We start from the raw sequence: 17,967 nt of genomic DNA, 5'->3' as shown, positions 1-17,967 counted from the left end.
ACTTATTTTATTTTATTTTTTTTAAACAGGAAACGACTTATCTCGCGCCTAGTCAGCGAAATGTTTTTGGAGAAGTGGGTTTAGCAAAAGGAACAGTAGAGAAGGACGTGAAAAATCACAGCCCAGCCAAGAGAAAGCATCACGCTGTGTAAGAATTTATGTTTTATTCAACTCTATTCTATTTTATTTACTCTTTTCTACTTTATTTTGGTCTGTTCTTGTCTATTTTAGTCTATTTTGGTTCAGTTCGGTTAAACACTGCGGAGTTATTTTATATTATATTGTCAAATTTCTATTTTATTCTGTTTTGTTTCATTTCTGTAGTATACGAATTCAGTCTCTTCTGTGCATTCTTCTCTCTTGCACTCAAACACATCACTGTTTTTAGTGTATTATCATTCTTTTTTGATAATTACAAGGTTGTTATAGTCTGGGTAACATAGACTCATAATCAGACACAGTGGGAGATAAAGTATCAGTCTGAGGTCAAGTTCACGTAAGACTGTGGACCTATCTGTTGGACTTTTCTGATGAGGGAGTTTATAGTTTGAAGGTAAAGGTGACTTCGTGAAAAAAAAAAGTCCTGACTGTTCAGATACCGGTATGCAAAGCACCCAGCTGTCATATGATCGCCATATAATTGTAAATGACACACAGTGAGCTTGTGAATGGTTCTTTTTTTGTGTGGCACGCAGATCACAGCATGCACCTGAAGATAAGTCCTCGGCTTGAAGAAATGCAAACAAACAGGTTGACAGCTGCTTGCATGAGCAGCATCTTTGTGGCGTTTTCCTGAATGCTGCATATCTCAGCAGGAGGTAGGAAATAAAAGGAAAAAACAGAAACTTGGGCAGCACCCAGCAAAGCTGATGATATTTAAAGCTGAGGGGAGAACTCATGCTTTGTGTGTGGCTGTTGTTTTGTTCATTTTACTTTTTTCTGCTACAGATGTCTCTTTGCTGAATTCCTCTCCCGCCGGTCTTTACCTCTAAGTGTGATGCAGCGGCGTCTGATGAGAAGACAGTCAGCCCGGTGCTGCTGTTCCTACAGCACCCTGAAGGCCTGGTTGCCCATCCTCTCATGGCTGCCAAAGTACAACCTGAAATGGCTAAAGATGGACGTCCTTGCTGGTCTCACTGTTGGATTGACGACTGTACCACAAGCGCTGGCTTATGCTGAAGTGGCCGGCCTTCCTGTGCAGGCGAGTCTTAGGCTTTCCATTAGGGTTCACCTCCCTCTGGATAACTAATTTGGCTTTCCTCTTTTCCTGAGACATGAGCTTTAAGATGAAAAAATAATTAGCTGCATAATTAGTTCAGACTTTATTTTATTTTCTGTCCACAGTTCGGACTCTACTCGGCCTTCATGGGGGGGTTCATTTACACCTTTCTGGGAACCTCCAAGGATGTGACCCTGGGCCCCACGGCCATCATGTCCCTCTTGTGCTCCTCTGTGGTGGGAGGGCAGCCTCACCGAGCCGTGCTGCTCAGCCTCCTCTGTGGACTCATCCAAGCTGTGATGGCGTTACTGAGATTAGGTGAAATGAGTGCTCCCGAGGTCATGTGGAAAGCTTGTGATTTCAGTTTTGGGCTTTTCCTGAAAAACTTGTGAACCACTGACAGCAAAACAAAATATTTTTTCACAGTAACACACATTGTTGTGTGAGTCTGAGAGCACTGGTAGTTTATCACATCCTCCAGTATGTAAAATTTAAGGTGAAGTCCAAAAGTAAAAACAACATCACAAAAATCAAGTAACTATCATGTAGGAACTTAAATTTTAGAGGTAGACAGTCTACTATAAAATCTGTGGCTCTTAAATAGTCATGTGGTCATCCATTTTATTAGCCACATATCTAGTTCAGGGTCGTAGGGAGCTGGAGCCCCCTCACTGCTTTCATATGGTGTGACGCAGGATACACCCTGGACAGGGATGGCACACAGAGATAGCCATTCATGCTCACATTAACATCTAGGTTAGAATTGCCATCACCCGACCAAGCATGTCTTTGGACTGTGGGAGGAAGCTAGAGTACCTGGAACAAACTCCACAGGCACAAGGAGAACATGAAACCTTGTCTCATGTTCTCCTTGGACAGGACCCAATCCAAACTTAATTGTGCTGCGGGTTATTTTTAAATGACTTACTAGTCTTGTGTCATTTTACGGTAAAATGTCAATGAATGGGCAGCCTACGAACATAAGCTCCTTATCAAATGAGAATTTATATTTTTTCCTTAAAGAGTTACTGTAATATTTGAAATCTGGAAGGTTTAATAATGTCTTGGTTCTGTAAATCATCCACTGCTTTGCTTCTCTTCTGCAGGTTTCCTTCTGGACTTCATCTCTTTTCCTGTAATAAAAGGCTTCACATGTGCTGCTGCAGTAACCATTGGATTTGGCCAAGTCAAAGTAAGAGTGAAAACATGCACACACAGCAAAAACTAACACACATACATAGAGTTATCTCAGCATATACAACACATCGAACTGTATGCCTCAGTAGGAAAAAAGTCTTTAAAAGAATGAAAAGATAAAAAGTGAGTCTTTATTAAAACAAAGCAGAAAGGAAAATATTATATAAATAAACACGCCAGGATGGAAATGAGACCGGAGAAAACAGGAAGGCATAACAGATGACACAACAAAGAGCAAGGGCCAAACTGGGGGTATAACTGCACCAAGGCAGATTAGGGGAACGTGGAACAGCTGGGGCAAATAAACACAGGTGTAAATAATCGACACAATGAGGCAGGGGGAGAAAGTAAGACTAAACACAATGTAAAGGAGACAAAATGGTAGCAAAATAAAACGGGAAGAGAGGCACAATAACTAAACTGCAGACAGAACTAGCCTAAACGTAGGGGAACTGGCATAGAAGGAAAAGGTAGGAAACAGTAATTTGAACTAAATGCTCAAGACTGAAATGCTAAGGGAGTACACAAAGGTGAAAGTCTAAACCAAAACCAGCAAACTAAAGATAATGAAAAATAAACAGAACTTGAAAAGACCAAAAAACACAAAACGCTGGGTAAAAGACCCAGAATCATGACAGAAGAAGTGCTGAAAAATACGCTGAGAAGCACACAGAATTAAAAAATAATCTCTAGAATGATCAAAACTAGCTTATTGGCATCTAAGAAAATAGAAAAGTCACCAGAAAGCACCACAATAATGATTTGAGCATTGGGTCGACCAGTGGTTAGTACTGTTGCCTTTAAGCTAAAAGGTTGTGTGTTTGAATCCACCTGCTGGGTCCTTTCTGTGTGGAGTTTGCATGTTCTCCTTCTGCCTACAAAACTCCTTATTGCTTTTTTTTTTTTTTTTTTACCAGCACAGGCTCTGATGTACATTCCCGCTCTGCTTCAGTCAGGTTCTTGTACTTCTCTGCGGTTTAGTCTCTTAATAAAACACTTAAACACAGCAGTCTGCTCTCTACAAACTAAGCACATGGCTTTACCTCTGACTTTAGTAAATAAATATTTGAAAAGTCTGTCTTAAAACTCTATATTCTGCATCAGTGTTTCTTTATTAATTAATGCAAGTTGAAATCTCTTTGCTTGCACACGCATACATAATATACAATAAAATTAATAGTTGCCTTCAAAAAAAAAAAAAAAAGGAAAAAAGTTGTGGTGTGGTTTCCCACAAAAATCACACCTATCAATTTCCCATTGACCTCATGCAGACAGGTCAAAGATGTGACCGGTGAGCACTATAATCTGTGTTGAGCTTTTACTGGTGGATTTGCATCATTGTTGGTGAACTGATTAACAATAAATGGTAAATGGCCTGTATTTGTATAGCGCTTTATTAGTCCCTAAGGACCCCAAAGCACTTTACACATCCAGTCATCCACCCATTCACACACTGGTGATGGCAAGTTACATTGTAGCCACAGCCACCCTGGGGCGCACTGACAGAGGCAAGGCTGCCAGACACTGGCGCCACCAGTAGGCAACAGGTGAAGTGTCTTGCCCAAAGACACAACGACCAAGACTGTCCGAGCCAGGGCTCGAACTGGCAACCTTCCGATTACAAGGCGACCTCCCAACTCTTGAGCCACAATCGCACACGCGAATGTTTAGGTTATACTCAAAAATGCATTTTGATTGCTCTGAGTGCTTAAACTCCAAAGAGAGAACTGCTCTTGCCCTCTCATTTTTTCCGTTCATAATGTCAGTGGTTTTACCCGCTCTTCCTTTTTTTCTAGAATATTCTGGGAATCCAGGGTGTCCCTCAGCAGTTTTTCCTGGAGGTTTACTACACCTTCCACAAGATTCCCGAGGCCAGGATCGGTGATGTGGTTCTTGGTCTGATTTGTCTCGCTCTGCTGGTCACGTTGATGTTCATGAAGTCGAGTCTAACCTCTGACAGTGACTCCACCTGCTCCATGTATGCCAGGAAAGTAGTGTGGGCTGTAGCTACCAGTGAGTACCTTTGTGTTTGAGTACACGTGTCTCTCTTTTACAAAAAAAAAATTCTGTTCATTACATTTTTATTGTATTTCTTTATATCATCAGTGCGTAACGCTGCAGTGGTCATCGCTGCATCCCTCATAGCATTTTCCTGGGAGGTGTATGGTAATCATGTCTTCACGATCACTGGAAAAACTACCCGCGGACTGCCACCATTCAGGCCTCCACCCACCTCTGACACTACAGCTAACGGCACCGTCGTTTCCTTTGGAGAGATTGTGAAAGTAAGGAGGAAACCGCCAGTAACCCGATGAAGACACTGGATCTTTTTGATAAATGATTGAGCTGAAAGTTTCACTTCCAGAATCCCTCTGCTCTCAGAAAGAGCTGCTGACTGTCTCGTTTTCCTCTCTGTGTGTTTTAAAGGACTTTGGAGGAGGGCTAGCGGTGATCCCCTTCATGGGCCTGTTGGAGAGCATTGCTATTGCGAAAGCATTTGGTAAGTAATGTTAGTCACTGGTTTCAGAGGATAATCATAATGATGCTGGTAATTCCTTGACGTTTCCACTTTTTCAATGAGATGTCTTCAGACAGAATTAAACGATAGACATAAAATATGGTACAGATATTCACATTTCTTACCAGAATAATAATAAAAATAAGTATCTCCAAAACTAATAGCTGACAGTCCCATAATTTAACATGTTAAACTAACACTGTAAACATATAAAACTCCAATAGCAATCTTAATATTTATCATGTATTTAGCTTGTAAGTGCAACCTGGCTGTCAATTTAAGGCTTCATCATGAAGATGAAATTAATAAAGATCAATACTTTATACATTTTTAAAAACAAAACATGTTTCAAAAGCATTTTTCTACTCATTAAATAGTTATTAGAGAGACTTAGACTTAGAGCTTTTTATTGTCATTGTGCGGTTTCTTGCACAGCGAAATTGGGTAGCTGAACCACAAAGGTGCTAAAGAAAGAAGATTAGATATTAGATAATAAAGGCAGCTAAAGAATGTTTTTCCTCATCACACTGGTGGCTGATTTTAACTTAATGTTTCTCCTCAGCCAGTCAGAACGACTACAGGATCGATGCCAACCAGGAGCTGCTGGCAATCGGAGTGACCAACATCATGGGCTCCTTTGTGTCAGCCTACCCTGTCACAGGCAGCTTTGGGAGGTTTGTGTGTCTGTGTGTGTTATTTTCATAGTTATAATAACAGTTATGTTTATACTGACATGTTTTCTTTCACATCCAGGACAGCTGTGAACTCCCAGACTGGAGTTTGCACTCCAGCTGGAGGGGTTGTCACCAGTAAGTTGTGACACTTTCAGCTTTTACGTTTTCCTCTTCTGCCCCCTTGTGGCCATTTATGTTGTCATACAGCAAATTATCCTCACTTCACATTTCTTTAGTTTCTTTTTTCGTTATTGGTGAAATTAAAAGGCTTATCGTGCAGGTTGGAGACACTGCAAGAACAATGTTTGTACAAGAATTCAAAAGTTTATCTTTCAGTCTGTCATAGCATCCTTCTTATTTAAAAAATTTGCACCTTGAAGTCAAAACCAAAATAACAATCACATATTTTTTTGCTATTTTGGTGCAAATAAATATCATATTTTATGTTGTTTATACTGTTTTTAAATGTTTCATGATTTTCTTTCTCTTTATTGTTGCAGGTGTAATAGTGTTGCTCTCCTTGGCCTTCCTCATGCCGGCCTTTTATTACATCCCCAAAGCTTCTCTAGCTGCTGTCATCATCTGTGCGGTGGCTCCCATGGTGGATTACCGTGTGGTGGCTAAGATGTGGAGGATACGAAGTGAGTTTCATCTTGCTATTGTAATTAGTCAAGTCACTTTTATTTATGTAAGATATTTAAATTTAAAACAGAGTTTACCCAAAGTTCTTTGTATTCGACTATACAGAGTAGCCAAAATATATAAAAAGGATGTGGGAAAAAATGATTGAACTGAATTCAATTTGTCAACTGTTGTAAACTTTATATGGGAGGGAGAATTCTGGAGTCTGGAGCCAGACTCAGTCACCGTCTCAGTACCGCATTTTTAGGCAAGAACATAATATGTAACATGTGTAACGTCTAGTATCGATGGCACTTAAACGTTAATGATGATGATTTATCCCCCATAGAGCTGGACCTTCTCCCCTTTTTTGTGACGTTCCTGATGAGTTTCTGGGCGGTGCAGTACGGCATCGTAGGAGGTATAGCTGTGTCTGGAGCCCTGCTGCTCTACAGTATGGCCAGACCCCAGATAGAGGTGCGTTATCTTTTTATATCTGTGTGCAAGCAGTGTATGAAACTAGTCATGTGAAGTGAGTTTGTTTGGCTCAATATCACAGGTAAAGGGTTAAAGTGGTTCACAAGCATAAAACAGGAGAAAAAAACAATTAAGAAGGTCACAAATATTAAGTCATGAAATGGTCTTAAAAGTCATAAAATACTAATCCGTAAAGTACTAAAAATGTAAAAAAATACATGAAAAGAGAAAGAGGGGAGGGAGAGATGAAGGACGCAAAAGAGGATAATGATTAAGGATGATTTGACTGTGAAAATGTCTTAAAAGCTTAAAAGCTAAGATTTTTTTTTTGTTAGTATTTGCCTGGGTTAAACATTTGCTTTTTGTAGGTATGTGAATCAAAGCTGGATCCATCCTTATCCACCCAGAGAAAAGTCATCATAGAGTTAAATTGTGATGTTTTGCTGCTTCTTCCTGTCACACCAGTGTGTGATGACTGGCCCAGCTTCCAGCAGCTAAACTCTCTCAGACTGCATCTTATATCAGGACCAAACTAGAACCCAGATGCAGGAGACACTGTGTTGTTTCGTAGTGGGGTATTCACCATTTCAGTTTATTTTAGAGCCAGTTACAGTGGTGGGAAAAAGTGTAAATACAAAATGCAGAATGTCCGACCGTCTGTTCATGACCTCTGCTGAAGCGCACTTGGGTTCTGCAGCAGGACAAAAGACACCAGCGAGTCCACCTCTGAGAGGCTTAAGAAAAACAAAATGAGGAACTGGAACTGGAATGTCAACAGAACTTTGAGACTTTGTATGAACTTCTTAAATCTTGCCCTGCCAATACTTAATAATGAATAAGCAAAAAATAAAAGTAGTAAAAACTAAAACTAAACATTTTTCATAACTTTGATGAGGACACATTTGAAATATGTGGTATCAAACAAGACTAATGCTGTAATATTGCATATCTGCATTGCAGGTGACTGATCACGGCGTGTTGGTGATGGAGTTGAGCAGTGGCCTCAGTTTTCCTGCTACCGAGTATCTCAGCCACATCATACACACTCGGGCTCTGCAGGGTAATGAAATGCTTGATAGTCTGCGTGGGCACATTTCAGTGTTTCCTGCTGTTTACTCGCTCGTCTTTCCCCAGTGTCTCCACCACGGTCTGTGGTGCTGGACTGCTCTCACGTCAGCGTCATCGATTACACAGTGATCAGTGAGCTCAGGGACCTGCTGAGGCAGTTCAAACTCCGAGAAGTGCATCTGATTTTTGCCGGATTGCAGGTACACCCTTCAGTCCTTAAAAACCTTTAATCCTTACTGAATGAGTTCATACTCATCATCTTTTGCTTTCCCCTGCCTGTGTCTTCCTCCCTCCTTCAGCCCTCTATTCTGAAGGTTCTCCTGGCAGCTGATCTGGAGGGCTTCAGGCACAATCACAGCGTAGACGAGGCACTGCAGATGGAGTCAAGGAACCTTCTTGATGACTAACACAAAAACTATCCAGTTACAGCCTGGAGAGGAGAGATGCCCCTAATCTGGAATTATAAGGCTCTTAAGACCTCAAAAAAATCTATAAACTACCTCCAGCGAGTAATTTCTCTGCAGTTTGCAGCGACTGCCACTGACCAAGTGAAGAAATAAGGAAATCTGTTAAGTTTACAAACACTGTCCACTGCACAACAACTTTGGAGCACAAGTTTAATATAATGTCTGTAAATGTAAATAATATAATCTATTAATATCTGGACTGTGTAAGTAATAGTGGATATATGTGGTATAATTTTGCTAATAGATGTCTGTGTGGTGTTTTAAGGTTGAAAGTCCAGAGTGGGACCAAATATGTTCTTAAAAATAAGAAGTTACTGATTAATGAACTGAGCAAAGTCAGGCTAACACAAGTGCCATCTATCGTTTTATTTATTCATATGTGTAAAATGTACTGTAAGGCAGTAGTCTCTTATTTTATGTTGACAAAGAAATGCTTCTAGGTGGGAAAAAGACAAAACTTTTCTCTTTATAAATAAATTATTCCAGTGTTGCGAGAGACCTGGTGCACACAGCCTCCCAGCCAATGACAGCTGGGACAGGATCTCTAGTTCAGTCGTTAAAAAAATGTTGAAGATGAGTGAATTATATTTTTAACCCAAATCATCACATTTATACAAAGATTTTTCCTGAATAAATCATTACAAGTTATTTGTGTTTCTATGTACATGAAGAATTTTCTTTTCATTTATCATTTATTCTTCTATTTAATGATCATTAGTTATCATCACTTGTCATGGGCATGATCCTTGGGATCACCATGCAACCGTGCTGCAACTGAAAAGCTGGTTCAGGGTTCTTTTCCATTTCTATTAGTTTTATTTTTGCTAGTTTTCCTTCCAGTTTGCTGCCACATCTTTTCATAGTCTGTTCATAACTCTCCCCAGAATGCAGTCGTTTAAAAAAAAAAGTACGCCATCTTTCTGTTCTAGTTTTACACATCAGGACACAAGTTAAAAAGTCATCTAGTCTTCACCAGATTTTGAAATAATTTAAATAAAACCTCAGATGAAAAAGCAACACATGACATGTTACACTGTGTTATTATCTCTTTGACAAAAACTAAACCAAAATGCAAGCATTGTGTAAAAAAAAAAAGTGCACTCTATGATGCAGTAGGTTTTAAAACTACTTTTAACAGGAATAGCTCAAGTAGTAAGAACAACAATTAAGAAGTAATTGTAATTTTTTCACCGTTTGGACTGTTTTTTAAACGAGTCAAAACATTTTTGAGGTATTTCAAGCAGATTTTAAAGCACTTCACAGCAAAGAGTCTGCACTTTGAGAGTTTTTAATGATATCTTACTAACTGCTGACTCTGGGAATTCTGTCTTATTTGTGCTTTTGGATCTCACAGCAGCTTTTGATACAGTAGATCACAACATTTTAATTTCCCACCTAGAACATCATGTCGGAATTAGAGGCACTGCCTTGGAGTGGTTCAAGTCATACCTGTCTGACAGAAGTTTCTTTGTCTCACTTGGGAAATTTTATTCATTCGCCGCCCCCTTCCCATGTGGTGTACCTCAAGGATCCATCCTCGGGCCCCTTCTTCTTTTTTTTCTTCTTTTTTTTTTAGCATTTATTTACTTCCCCTTGGCCATATTATTAAAAAAAATATAGAGTCTCATTTCATTTTTATGCAGACGACTGTCAAATTTATCTACCCCTGAAACACAATGACCCTAACCCCCTCAGGCCTATTTAAGAATGTCTTAAGGATATCAGAGCATGGCTGGCTCTGAATTTTTAAAATTTTAATGAAAAGAAGACTGGGGTCATTATATTTGGGCCGAGTGGCCCTGGTGTCCCACCATCTGACTTGGGTCCTCTCACATCCTGTGTCAAACCAATTGTCACCAACCTTGGAATAAAAATCGACACAGCTCTTAAAATGGATAAACAGGTAAATACAGCGGTGAGCTTTTTTTCGGCTGAGGCAGCTCTCTAAAGTCAAACCTTTTTTTCTTTTTGTGACTTGGAGAGAGTTTTACATGCATTTGTGACCACTCGCCGTGATTATTGTAATGGACTTTATGTTGGTATTGATCCGGCCTCACTAACATGCCTGCAAATGGTCCAGAACGCTGCTGCTCGCCTGCTGACAGAGACACGCAAACGTGAGCACATTACCCCAGTTCTTTGCTCTTTACACTGGTTGCCTGTCCATTTTAGAATTAATTTTAAAATCTTATTGTTTGCTTTTAAAGTTTTAAATGGCCTGGCTCCTTCTTATCTGTCAGACCTTCTACACCGATACCACGAAGGTCTCTCAGATCAACTGACCAGTCACTCCTTGCTGTCCTCATGTCGAGACTGAAACACCGGGGGGACTGAGCGTTCGCTGTTGTGGCCCACAAATATGGAATAAGCTGACCCTCCATATTAGGCTGGCCCCAACACTTGAAATGTTCAAATCATTTTAAAAACACACCTTTTTTCCCAAGGCTTTTTAGGAATAGTACCAGAGTGTCACGGTCCCTGTGTCTCTCTGGCTGGCTCACGCTGGCTACACGTTTTGTTGTTGTTGTTCTTTTTTGTTTTTGTTTTCTTTGTCTCTCCTCCTCCTCTCTGCCTGGGTGGAGCTCGTTACGGGCTCTCGCTCTTGGCCCACGCACCTGTGTGATTGTCTCCACCTGCTGCTGATCTGGCTGATTTCCCCAGTTGCTATTTAAGGCAGTGGCACAGAGCAGCTCACCGCTGGAACGTTGAGCCTCTTGAGTTCGTGCTCTCGGCATTATCAAAGGAATCCCCTGTGTGTATTTTGCTGTGGAACTAACGTTGAAATTCTGTGTGTAGATATCCATCTTCTGGACCAAATCACGGGACCTGCCCGGGTGTGGCAGCGTGTGTGGAGTTTTGGAGCGAGTGCGGCTGAAGAGGAGTGCGTGTGTGCGGAGGAGCTGTATGGATTCCCCCCCCCCCCCCCTTCCCTCCCTGGAATAAATATATATATATATATATATATATATATATATATATATATATATATATAGCACTGAGGTGATCCCTGTTGTAAATAAATAATCTCCTTTTGTTCTCAAAGAAAGAACTGTCTGCGCGTGAGTCCGTCCAGTAGCCATGACACAGAGTCAGCTTGTAGTCAGTAACTGGTCGCTCTTAATCTATTTATTTTGTTAATTTTATTCATTGTATATTTTATTGTTTATTTTACTCATGTCTTAATATTTAAGATATACTGATTTTTTTTCTTTTCTTTTATTTATATATATTTCTTTGTCTGTTTAATGTATTTTTTTAACTGTTATCTCTGGTTTTTTATTATTAGAAAGCACTTTGGTCAACTATGTTATTTTAAAGTGCTGTATGTGCTGTGTGAGGATTCTGGGGAGGAATCACCACTGGGACCACAGTGCCTGGGAATGTACATAGTAGTTGTTTCACTGTTAATAAAACTCACTGTTCATCTGCATCAGTCCTGCATTTGGGTCCTACTTTCCTGCAACACCACGGTCTGCCACCGCTGTCTGTGATACCACAACTGAGAATCCACTGCCTTCTGGTCGGTGCCTCAGGTCAGTCACACCTCCAGAGTCACAAACAGCTTCTATCAGAGATATTGACATAACAGTGACAACTTGAGTTGGCGGAATTATTTGGGCAGGTGTGGTGATTATTGATAGGAAAGAAGTGAGGTAATTACTATCAGAGAAATGGAACACCAGCCACACCCCTGGAAAAACACACACGCAAAGATAAGTTGTGAAATTCAGAATGTTAACCTACATTCGGAAGGTTAACACTCCAACAACACAAATGATAATCTTATCTTATGAACCTTTCTGGAAAAAGATGAGTCATACATGCCAAAATTCAGAATTCTGGGCTGTCTTAATAGTTCATGGACCCTATTCTCAATTCGTACCAGGGTAGCCGGCCTCTAGCAGGCTCGACTGCTCCTTACCTCTGGTCCTCTGGGACTCTCATCCTTTGGTCTCCCTGGTCTTGCTGCAGCTTCCCACCTTCATTCTCAAGTACATTGGTGACAAAGACACAAACATTCTCACACTAATTCTCTTTCTCTCACTCTATAAAAGAATTGTTAATTTATGCATCTGTGTATTTTCTAATTATTGTGTTTGTTTGTATGTTTTTTTTTAACTATACCACATATAATGTAATAACTGAAATAATACAAATAGAAATGAATAAATAAACAGATAAAAGATTCACATGACCAAGAGGAGCCTATAGATATAGCTGTTCTTGCAAAAGTCAAATGTATTTTAAAACCACAATGCTGAAACACTGGAAAAAAATATTTTTATTATGACACCTATTTTGCTTCAGTGACCAGAGCAGTCAACAAAAATCATGTAAAGATAGATCTATTAATGATGAAGATCAAAAGCAGCTCACTTTTTCTGTGGCCCCACAACAAGGATGACAGTTGTGATTCGTACCAGCCTGTCAGATCACAGAGAACCAACTGGCCGGATGTTGCCCACACTTTAGGCTACAAAGGTCAACTCTGCACTAAAATTTGAATTCTGGCAAAACAAATTTTCTGTTGTTGGACAACAAAGACAAAGAATCTTGAAACTTGATGTGGGTGTGAATCAAAAGTTTCAAAAGAGTATACGGACAACCTATTTCAAATTAGCACATTTTTAGAATATTTTCATCTTTTTTTATGCAAAAGTTTAAACATAAACAATGAGAGCTGTGAAATTTTAGCTTCATGTATCAAATACTTCTCAACCCAGTTTTTGTGTTTACGATTTTCTTAGTCTGCCAGTGTTTGTACTTCCTGTTTTACTTTGATAGTCTTCTGTTTAATGTGCATTATGTTCAGTTTTGCTTCCCCTGTCTTGTCAGTCAGATTAGTGTCAGCTGTGTTTCCACCTGTGGACGTTGTGCTTTTTGCACATTTTTCATCTGCTTTTAATTGTATTCAGCCCCATATTTTAGCAAGACATCTCACCAGTACACTTAATCTTAATTCTGGCTTGATTTCTTGGCTTACTGACTTTTAAACTGATAGACCTCAGAAAGTGAGAGTCAACAATATCTTATCAGATGTGCTTTTATCTTCCATCAGATCCTCTCAAAGTTGTGTCCTTTTACCACTTTTATTTGTTATTATACAAATAAATGTCAGAGCCTCTACCAGGGCAGAAATATAATCAAGTTTGCAGATGTGATTGTCTCTCTCAGGACGTTATCTAACTAATGAGACAGGGAAACAAAACAGAACATGCTGCACACAACCAGTGTTGGTCAAGTAACTAGTTACTAATGACTGATTACTTCTCCAAAAAAGTAATCCAGTTACTTTACTGATTGCTTATTTTCCAAAAGTAATTCAAAAACATGATAAACCCGAGTACTTAATAATGCAATAGACCTTTCAGCCCAATTCTACATTTGTCAGTGGGGATACGGGGGTTTCTCTGTGAACTTCACATTCCCATGGTGGCTTGCTAGGTTCTTGCTCAGATTTGAAGTTTAATTTTTCACTGTAGAAAGACGTTTTCTTCCCAAGCAGAGTACAGCAGACTCTAATGTTTTTGTCACTTTTTACAGAATTAAACTTAAAGTAATGTAAGTATTTCCACGGTTTAAACGCTGCATGGTCGTACTCTCTGCTGCAATCCATATTATCCATTGTTGATCTACACACATCTGTTGCTGCCATGGACGACGCACACGCTTACGTCATTGTCATGAGACACTCTCACAAACAAAATCACGACGGTTTAGTAACGAGGTAACGCAGCATACTTACAGGAAAGTAACACCAGTCTAATTACTTTTTTGCAATAATAATCCCTTACATTATTCATTACTTGAAAAAAGTAATTAGATTACAGTAAAGCTACCGCATTACTGCCCATCTCTGCACACAACACAAGTGACTATTAAAGTAAAACATGAAGCGAAACAAACACTGAGACACAGACTGACTAAACACAGGGAACAGAGGGAGTGAGGGAAACACGACCCGACTGCAGAACAGGTGAATAAACAAGACAGAGACAAAATTAGAATTACACAGAACAAGGTGGGAGTGCGAGGGACAGAACTTCCCAGGCATGATAGGCTACACAGAGACATGACTAGGGAACAGACAAATTAACACGGAGACAAGACTGACTTCAAAGAGAGATACTAACACAGGAAACCAGACACAAGAGAACGCAGAATGAGAACAGAACCGATCCCAGTTGCCTTAGTGTAAGAGGCTCATTCTATGAATTTTAAAGAAATTTCGTATGGCAACACTGATATTGCTTGATATTGCCAGCCAACTGCTACTCTATCTAATGATATCGGAGGTGATACAAGCATGTAGAGTCCACATTAGGTGATTTTTTTATATGTATATTTCAGCAGCATGGAAAACCAACTTCATGCATCAGAGGTAAAAACATTTCTGCAAAGGAGGCATATGTATTTTAGAATTTAAGACATCCTCTAACGTGACTTAATGAGACTGATCTGCAGGATGAGAAGAGGCACTAAACAGAGAAACGAGAAAGTCCCATGTCTCCAAGACATTAAGTTTCTGTGCTCTTAAAGACCTCTTATGTCAAACCTGTCAAGACCTGCATAAAAATTAAGAATAGCTGATTATCTGTGTTTTAGTAACTCTGAAAGACTGGCTGGACTGGCATTAAAAACAGATTGTCACTGAATATATTACTGAAATAATCAGTGTCAACATTTGTGCCAGTTTTGCAGTTTTAAAAAGAAAGACTGGAGTGGTGTGTTACAGGCACATGGTGTGAAAGAGAAAATTAAAGAAGAAAATGTATATGGCCTGACCTTTTAGCTTAAACAGGTTCAGTTATTAAATAAAATGTTACAGTAAAACAAGTCATGTAAAAGGAATCTATTAATGATAAAGCTCAAGATGATTATTGCAGTGTTACTCTCACATCTATGCTTTGTGATGTATAGTGCTTTATGTTTTGCTTTGGTCTCCACAGTCAATGTTAAATACATCCTGAGAGGAACACAAATATGTGCTTTCTTAATAACGTTCCTTCCTGAAGGGCTGAAAGTTTAGTTTCTATTTGGAACATCGTTGGTGCTCTTTGGTACTTACAGTCACAAAGTGCTGTAAAAATATTACTATCAAACTTTTCTTGTAATTGAACAAAGAAGAAGTCAATCATTAATCAAAAAGGGGAACAAGGAATTCTCTGAATAAATATTGTGTAATGGTGTTTATTCCACTAAGTAATGATAAGAAGTGACATGCCAGCATAATAAAAGTAAAATAAATTGAACTAGAAAATGAGAACGATCAGTCAAATAGAGGTTAAAGTGAGCCACTCCTGTTTTCAAAGAAGACAATTTGATTTATTGAAACCAATTTTTTAAAGCCAGTCGGATAAATATAGAGAGCAACACACAAAAGAACAAATGTGATATACAGTGTGGTCTATCTGCTTTTTGAAAATGGCACCTTTTTTTTGTGGTATTTTCGCATCTGTAGAGATGATTTTAATGATAAACACAAAGATGTGATTGAAGCGCAGACTTTTAGCTTTAATTCAAGGAGTTCATCATATATCTACATATATGTGTGTGTATATATATATATATATATATATACATATATATATACACACAAGGCTAGACCCCTTTTGCTAAGCAAGCCTACCGTAGACATGAGCGAGACAGATAAATATGAAGGCATGCCAGCTCGGACATCGCCCGGATCAACAAGGTCCGCATCAGGTGTTGAGGAACAGGGCACCCTGACGAGAAGTGGGCTACTGGAACAAGAAGGCATCGGTGGGCAAGAGACGAAAACAGGGCGTTGTTGGAATGCTACTACGCAAGTAACCCTGGCGGAAGGGGCTACATGAATAGGATGAGGGACCTATGGATTCTTCGATACCCAACATCCACAATGACGGCGAAACAACTAGTAGCTCAGTGTTCCAACATTTGGAAGAAGGGACTGCTCTCACAGCTAGAGATTGACGAGGTACAACATAAATGCTATGGCAAGGGGGAGCCAGGACGCCAGGTCAGGGGGGAGATATCATCACCCCCACCCGAGATTGGGTACCAAGCCCCAAGTGCGATAGGAGAACGATCCTCAGAAGGTCTGCTAGATGATGTTAATGCAGCACTACGGATGATACCTACAGCCACGATTACCGACACTAACAAGCTGATCTACAATACGGCAGCAGTGATCAGTGAGATGCTTGGCTACAAGTTGAACAGCCACAAGGGGCAGTACCCTCCATGGAGAAGGAGGCTAGAGGCTAAGACCAAGGTAGCACGGAGGGAGGTTAGCCAACTATCGGAGTTGCAGAAAGGCGCGATGAGGAAGGTGCCTAAGAAGTACAGGAAGCTGTCCATACCTGAGGCCTTGGAAACTGCCAAGCAACGACTCACAGCCTTGGCCAGCCGTTCTCCACGGAACCAGCCAAGGTGTACTCTCACTGGCAGGGGAACAATATGAGAACAGCACCACCAAGGCTGGAGACGGAACAATACTGGAAGAGCATATGGGAGAAGGACGCAACCCATAACGGCAATGCTCAGTGGCTAGTGGATCTGAGGGCAGACCATAGCAACCTCCCTGAACAGGGTCCAGTAACCATCACAGTGGCAGATATCCAAGAAAGGGTCTCCAATATGAAGAGTTGGACAGCACCAGGGCCCGACATGGTTCACGCCTACTGGCTGAAGAAGCTGACTGCACTCCACGAGCGCCTGGCAGCACAAATGAACCAGCTGCTAGTTGACGAGAGACACCCGGAATGGCTAACCGAAGTCAGTCCTGATCCTCAAGGACCCCCAGAAGGGACCGGTCCCCTCCAACTACCGACCAATAACCTGCCTCAGCACCACGTGGAAGCTCCTGTCAGGCATCATAGCGGCTAAGATGAACAGGCACATGGGTCAATACATGAGCGGGGCATAGAAAGGATACCAGAGGCGCAAAACACCAGCTACTGGCAGACCAAGCAGTCAGCCGAGACTGCAGGACCAGACTGACCAACCTGTGCACTGCCTGGATTGATTACAAGAAGGCCTATGACTCAATGCCCCACACCTGGATCCTGGAATGCCTAGAACTATATAAGATCAACAGGACCCTGAGAGCCTTCATCAGGAACTCAATGGGGATGTGGCAGACAACACTGGAGGCCAACCTCAAGCCCATAGCACAAGTCACCATCAAGTGCAGGATCTACCAAGGAGATGCTCTGTCCCCACTGCTGTTCTGCATAGTGAGATAATTGACAAGATTGGCTACGGATACCGACTACGGAATGGAGCAGTTGTCAGCCACCTCCTGTACATGGATGACATCAAGCTGTATGCCAAGAGTGAACGAGACATCAATTCACTGATCCACACCACCAGGATATACAAAAATGACATCGGAATGTCGTTCGGGCTGGAGAAGTGTAGTCGGATGATAACAAAGAGAGGAAAGGTAGTCAGAACAGAGGGGATCAAACTACCAGAAGGCAACATTGCAGACCTAGAGGACAGTTACAAGTACCTGGGGATCCCGCAGGCAAATGGGAACCATGAAGAGGCCGCTAGGAAAGCTGCAACCACCAAGTACCTGCAGAGGGTCAGGCGAGTCCTGAGGAGTCAGCTGAACGGTAAGAACAAGATCCGGGCTATCAACACCTACGCCCTGCCCGTGATCAGGTACCCTGCTGGGTAATAGGCTGGCCAAAGGAGGAGATAGAAGCCACTGACATCAAGACAAGAAAGCTCCTT

At 40.8% G+C, this 17,967-nt stretch overlaps 1 protein-coding gene across 1 annotated transcript; it reads left to right on the top strand.

Annotated features, from left to right (window-relative positions):
* Positions 1-9: 9 nt before the first annotated feature.
* On the top strand, positions 10-11,157 carry slc26a11 (solute carrier family 26 member 11). The gene is made up of 15 exons (XM_086296602.1): positions 10-148; positions 696-818; positions 949-1,201; positions 1,345-1,537; positions 2,326-2,411; positions 4,213-4,429; positions 4,523-4,701; positions 4,844-4,916; positions 5,497-5,608; positions 5,688-5,743; positions 6,109-6,249; positions 6,579-6,706; positions 7,667-7,766; positions 7,841-7,974; positions 8,074-11,157. The coding sequence occupies exons 3-15, from the start codon at positions 998-1,000 to the stop codon at positions 8,179-8,181; spliced, it is 1,731 nt and encodes a 576-aa protein (XP_086152728.1). The 5' UTR covers positions 10-148; positions 696-818; positions 949-997; the 3' UTR covers positions 8,182-11,157.
* Positions 11,158-17,967: the final 6,810 nt, after the last annotated feature.

Source organism: Aulonocara sp. 'chitande type north' Nkhata Bay, linkage group LG6 (genome assembly GCF_057382095.1).
Source record: "Aulonocara sp. 'chitande type north' Nkhata Bay isolate Kocher_YH1m ecotype deep benthic linkage group LG6, A_spYH_male_GT1.1, whole genome shotgun sequence".
Taxonomy (NCBI): domain Eukaryota; kingdom Metazoa; phylum Chordata; class Actinopteri; order Cichliformes; family Cichlidae; genus Aulonocara; species Aulonocara sp. 'chitande type north' Nkhata Bay.
The sequence above is the reverse complement of the archived record's forward strand: the minus strand, read 5'-3'. Positions and strand labels throughout refer to the sequence as shown.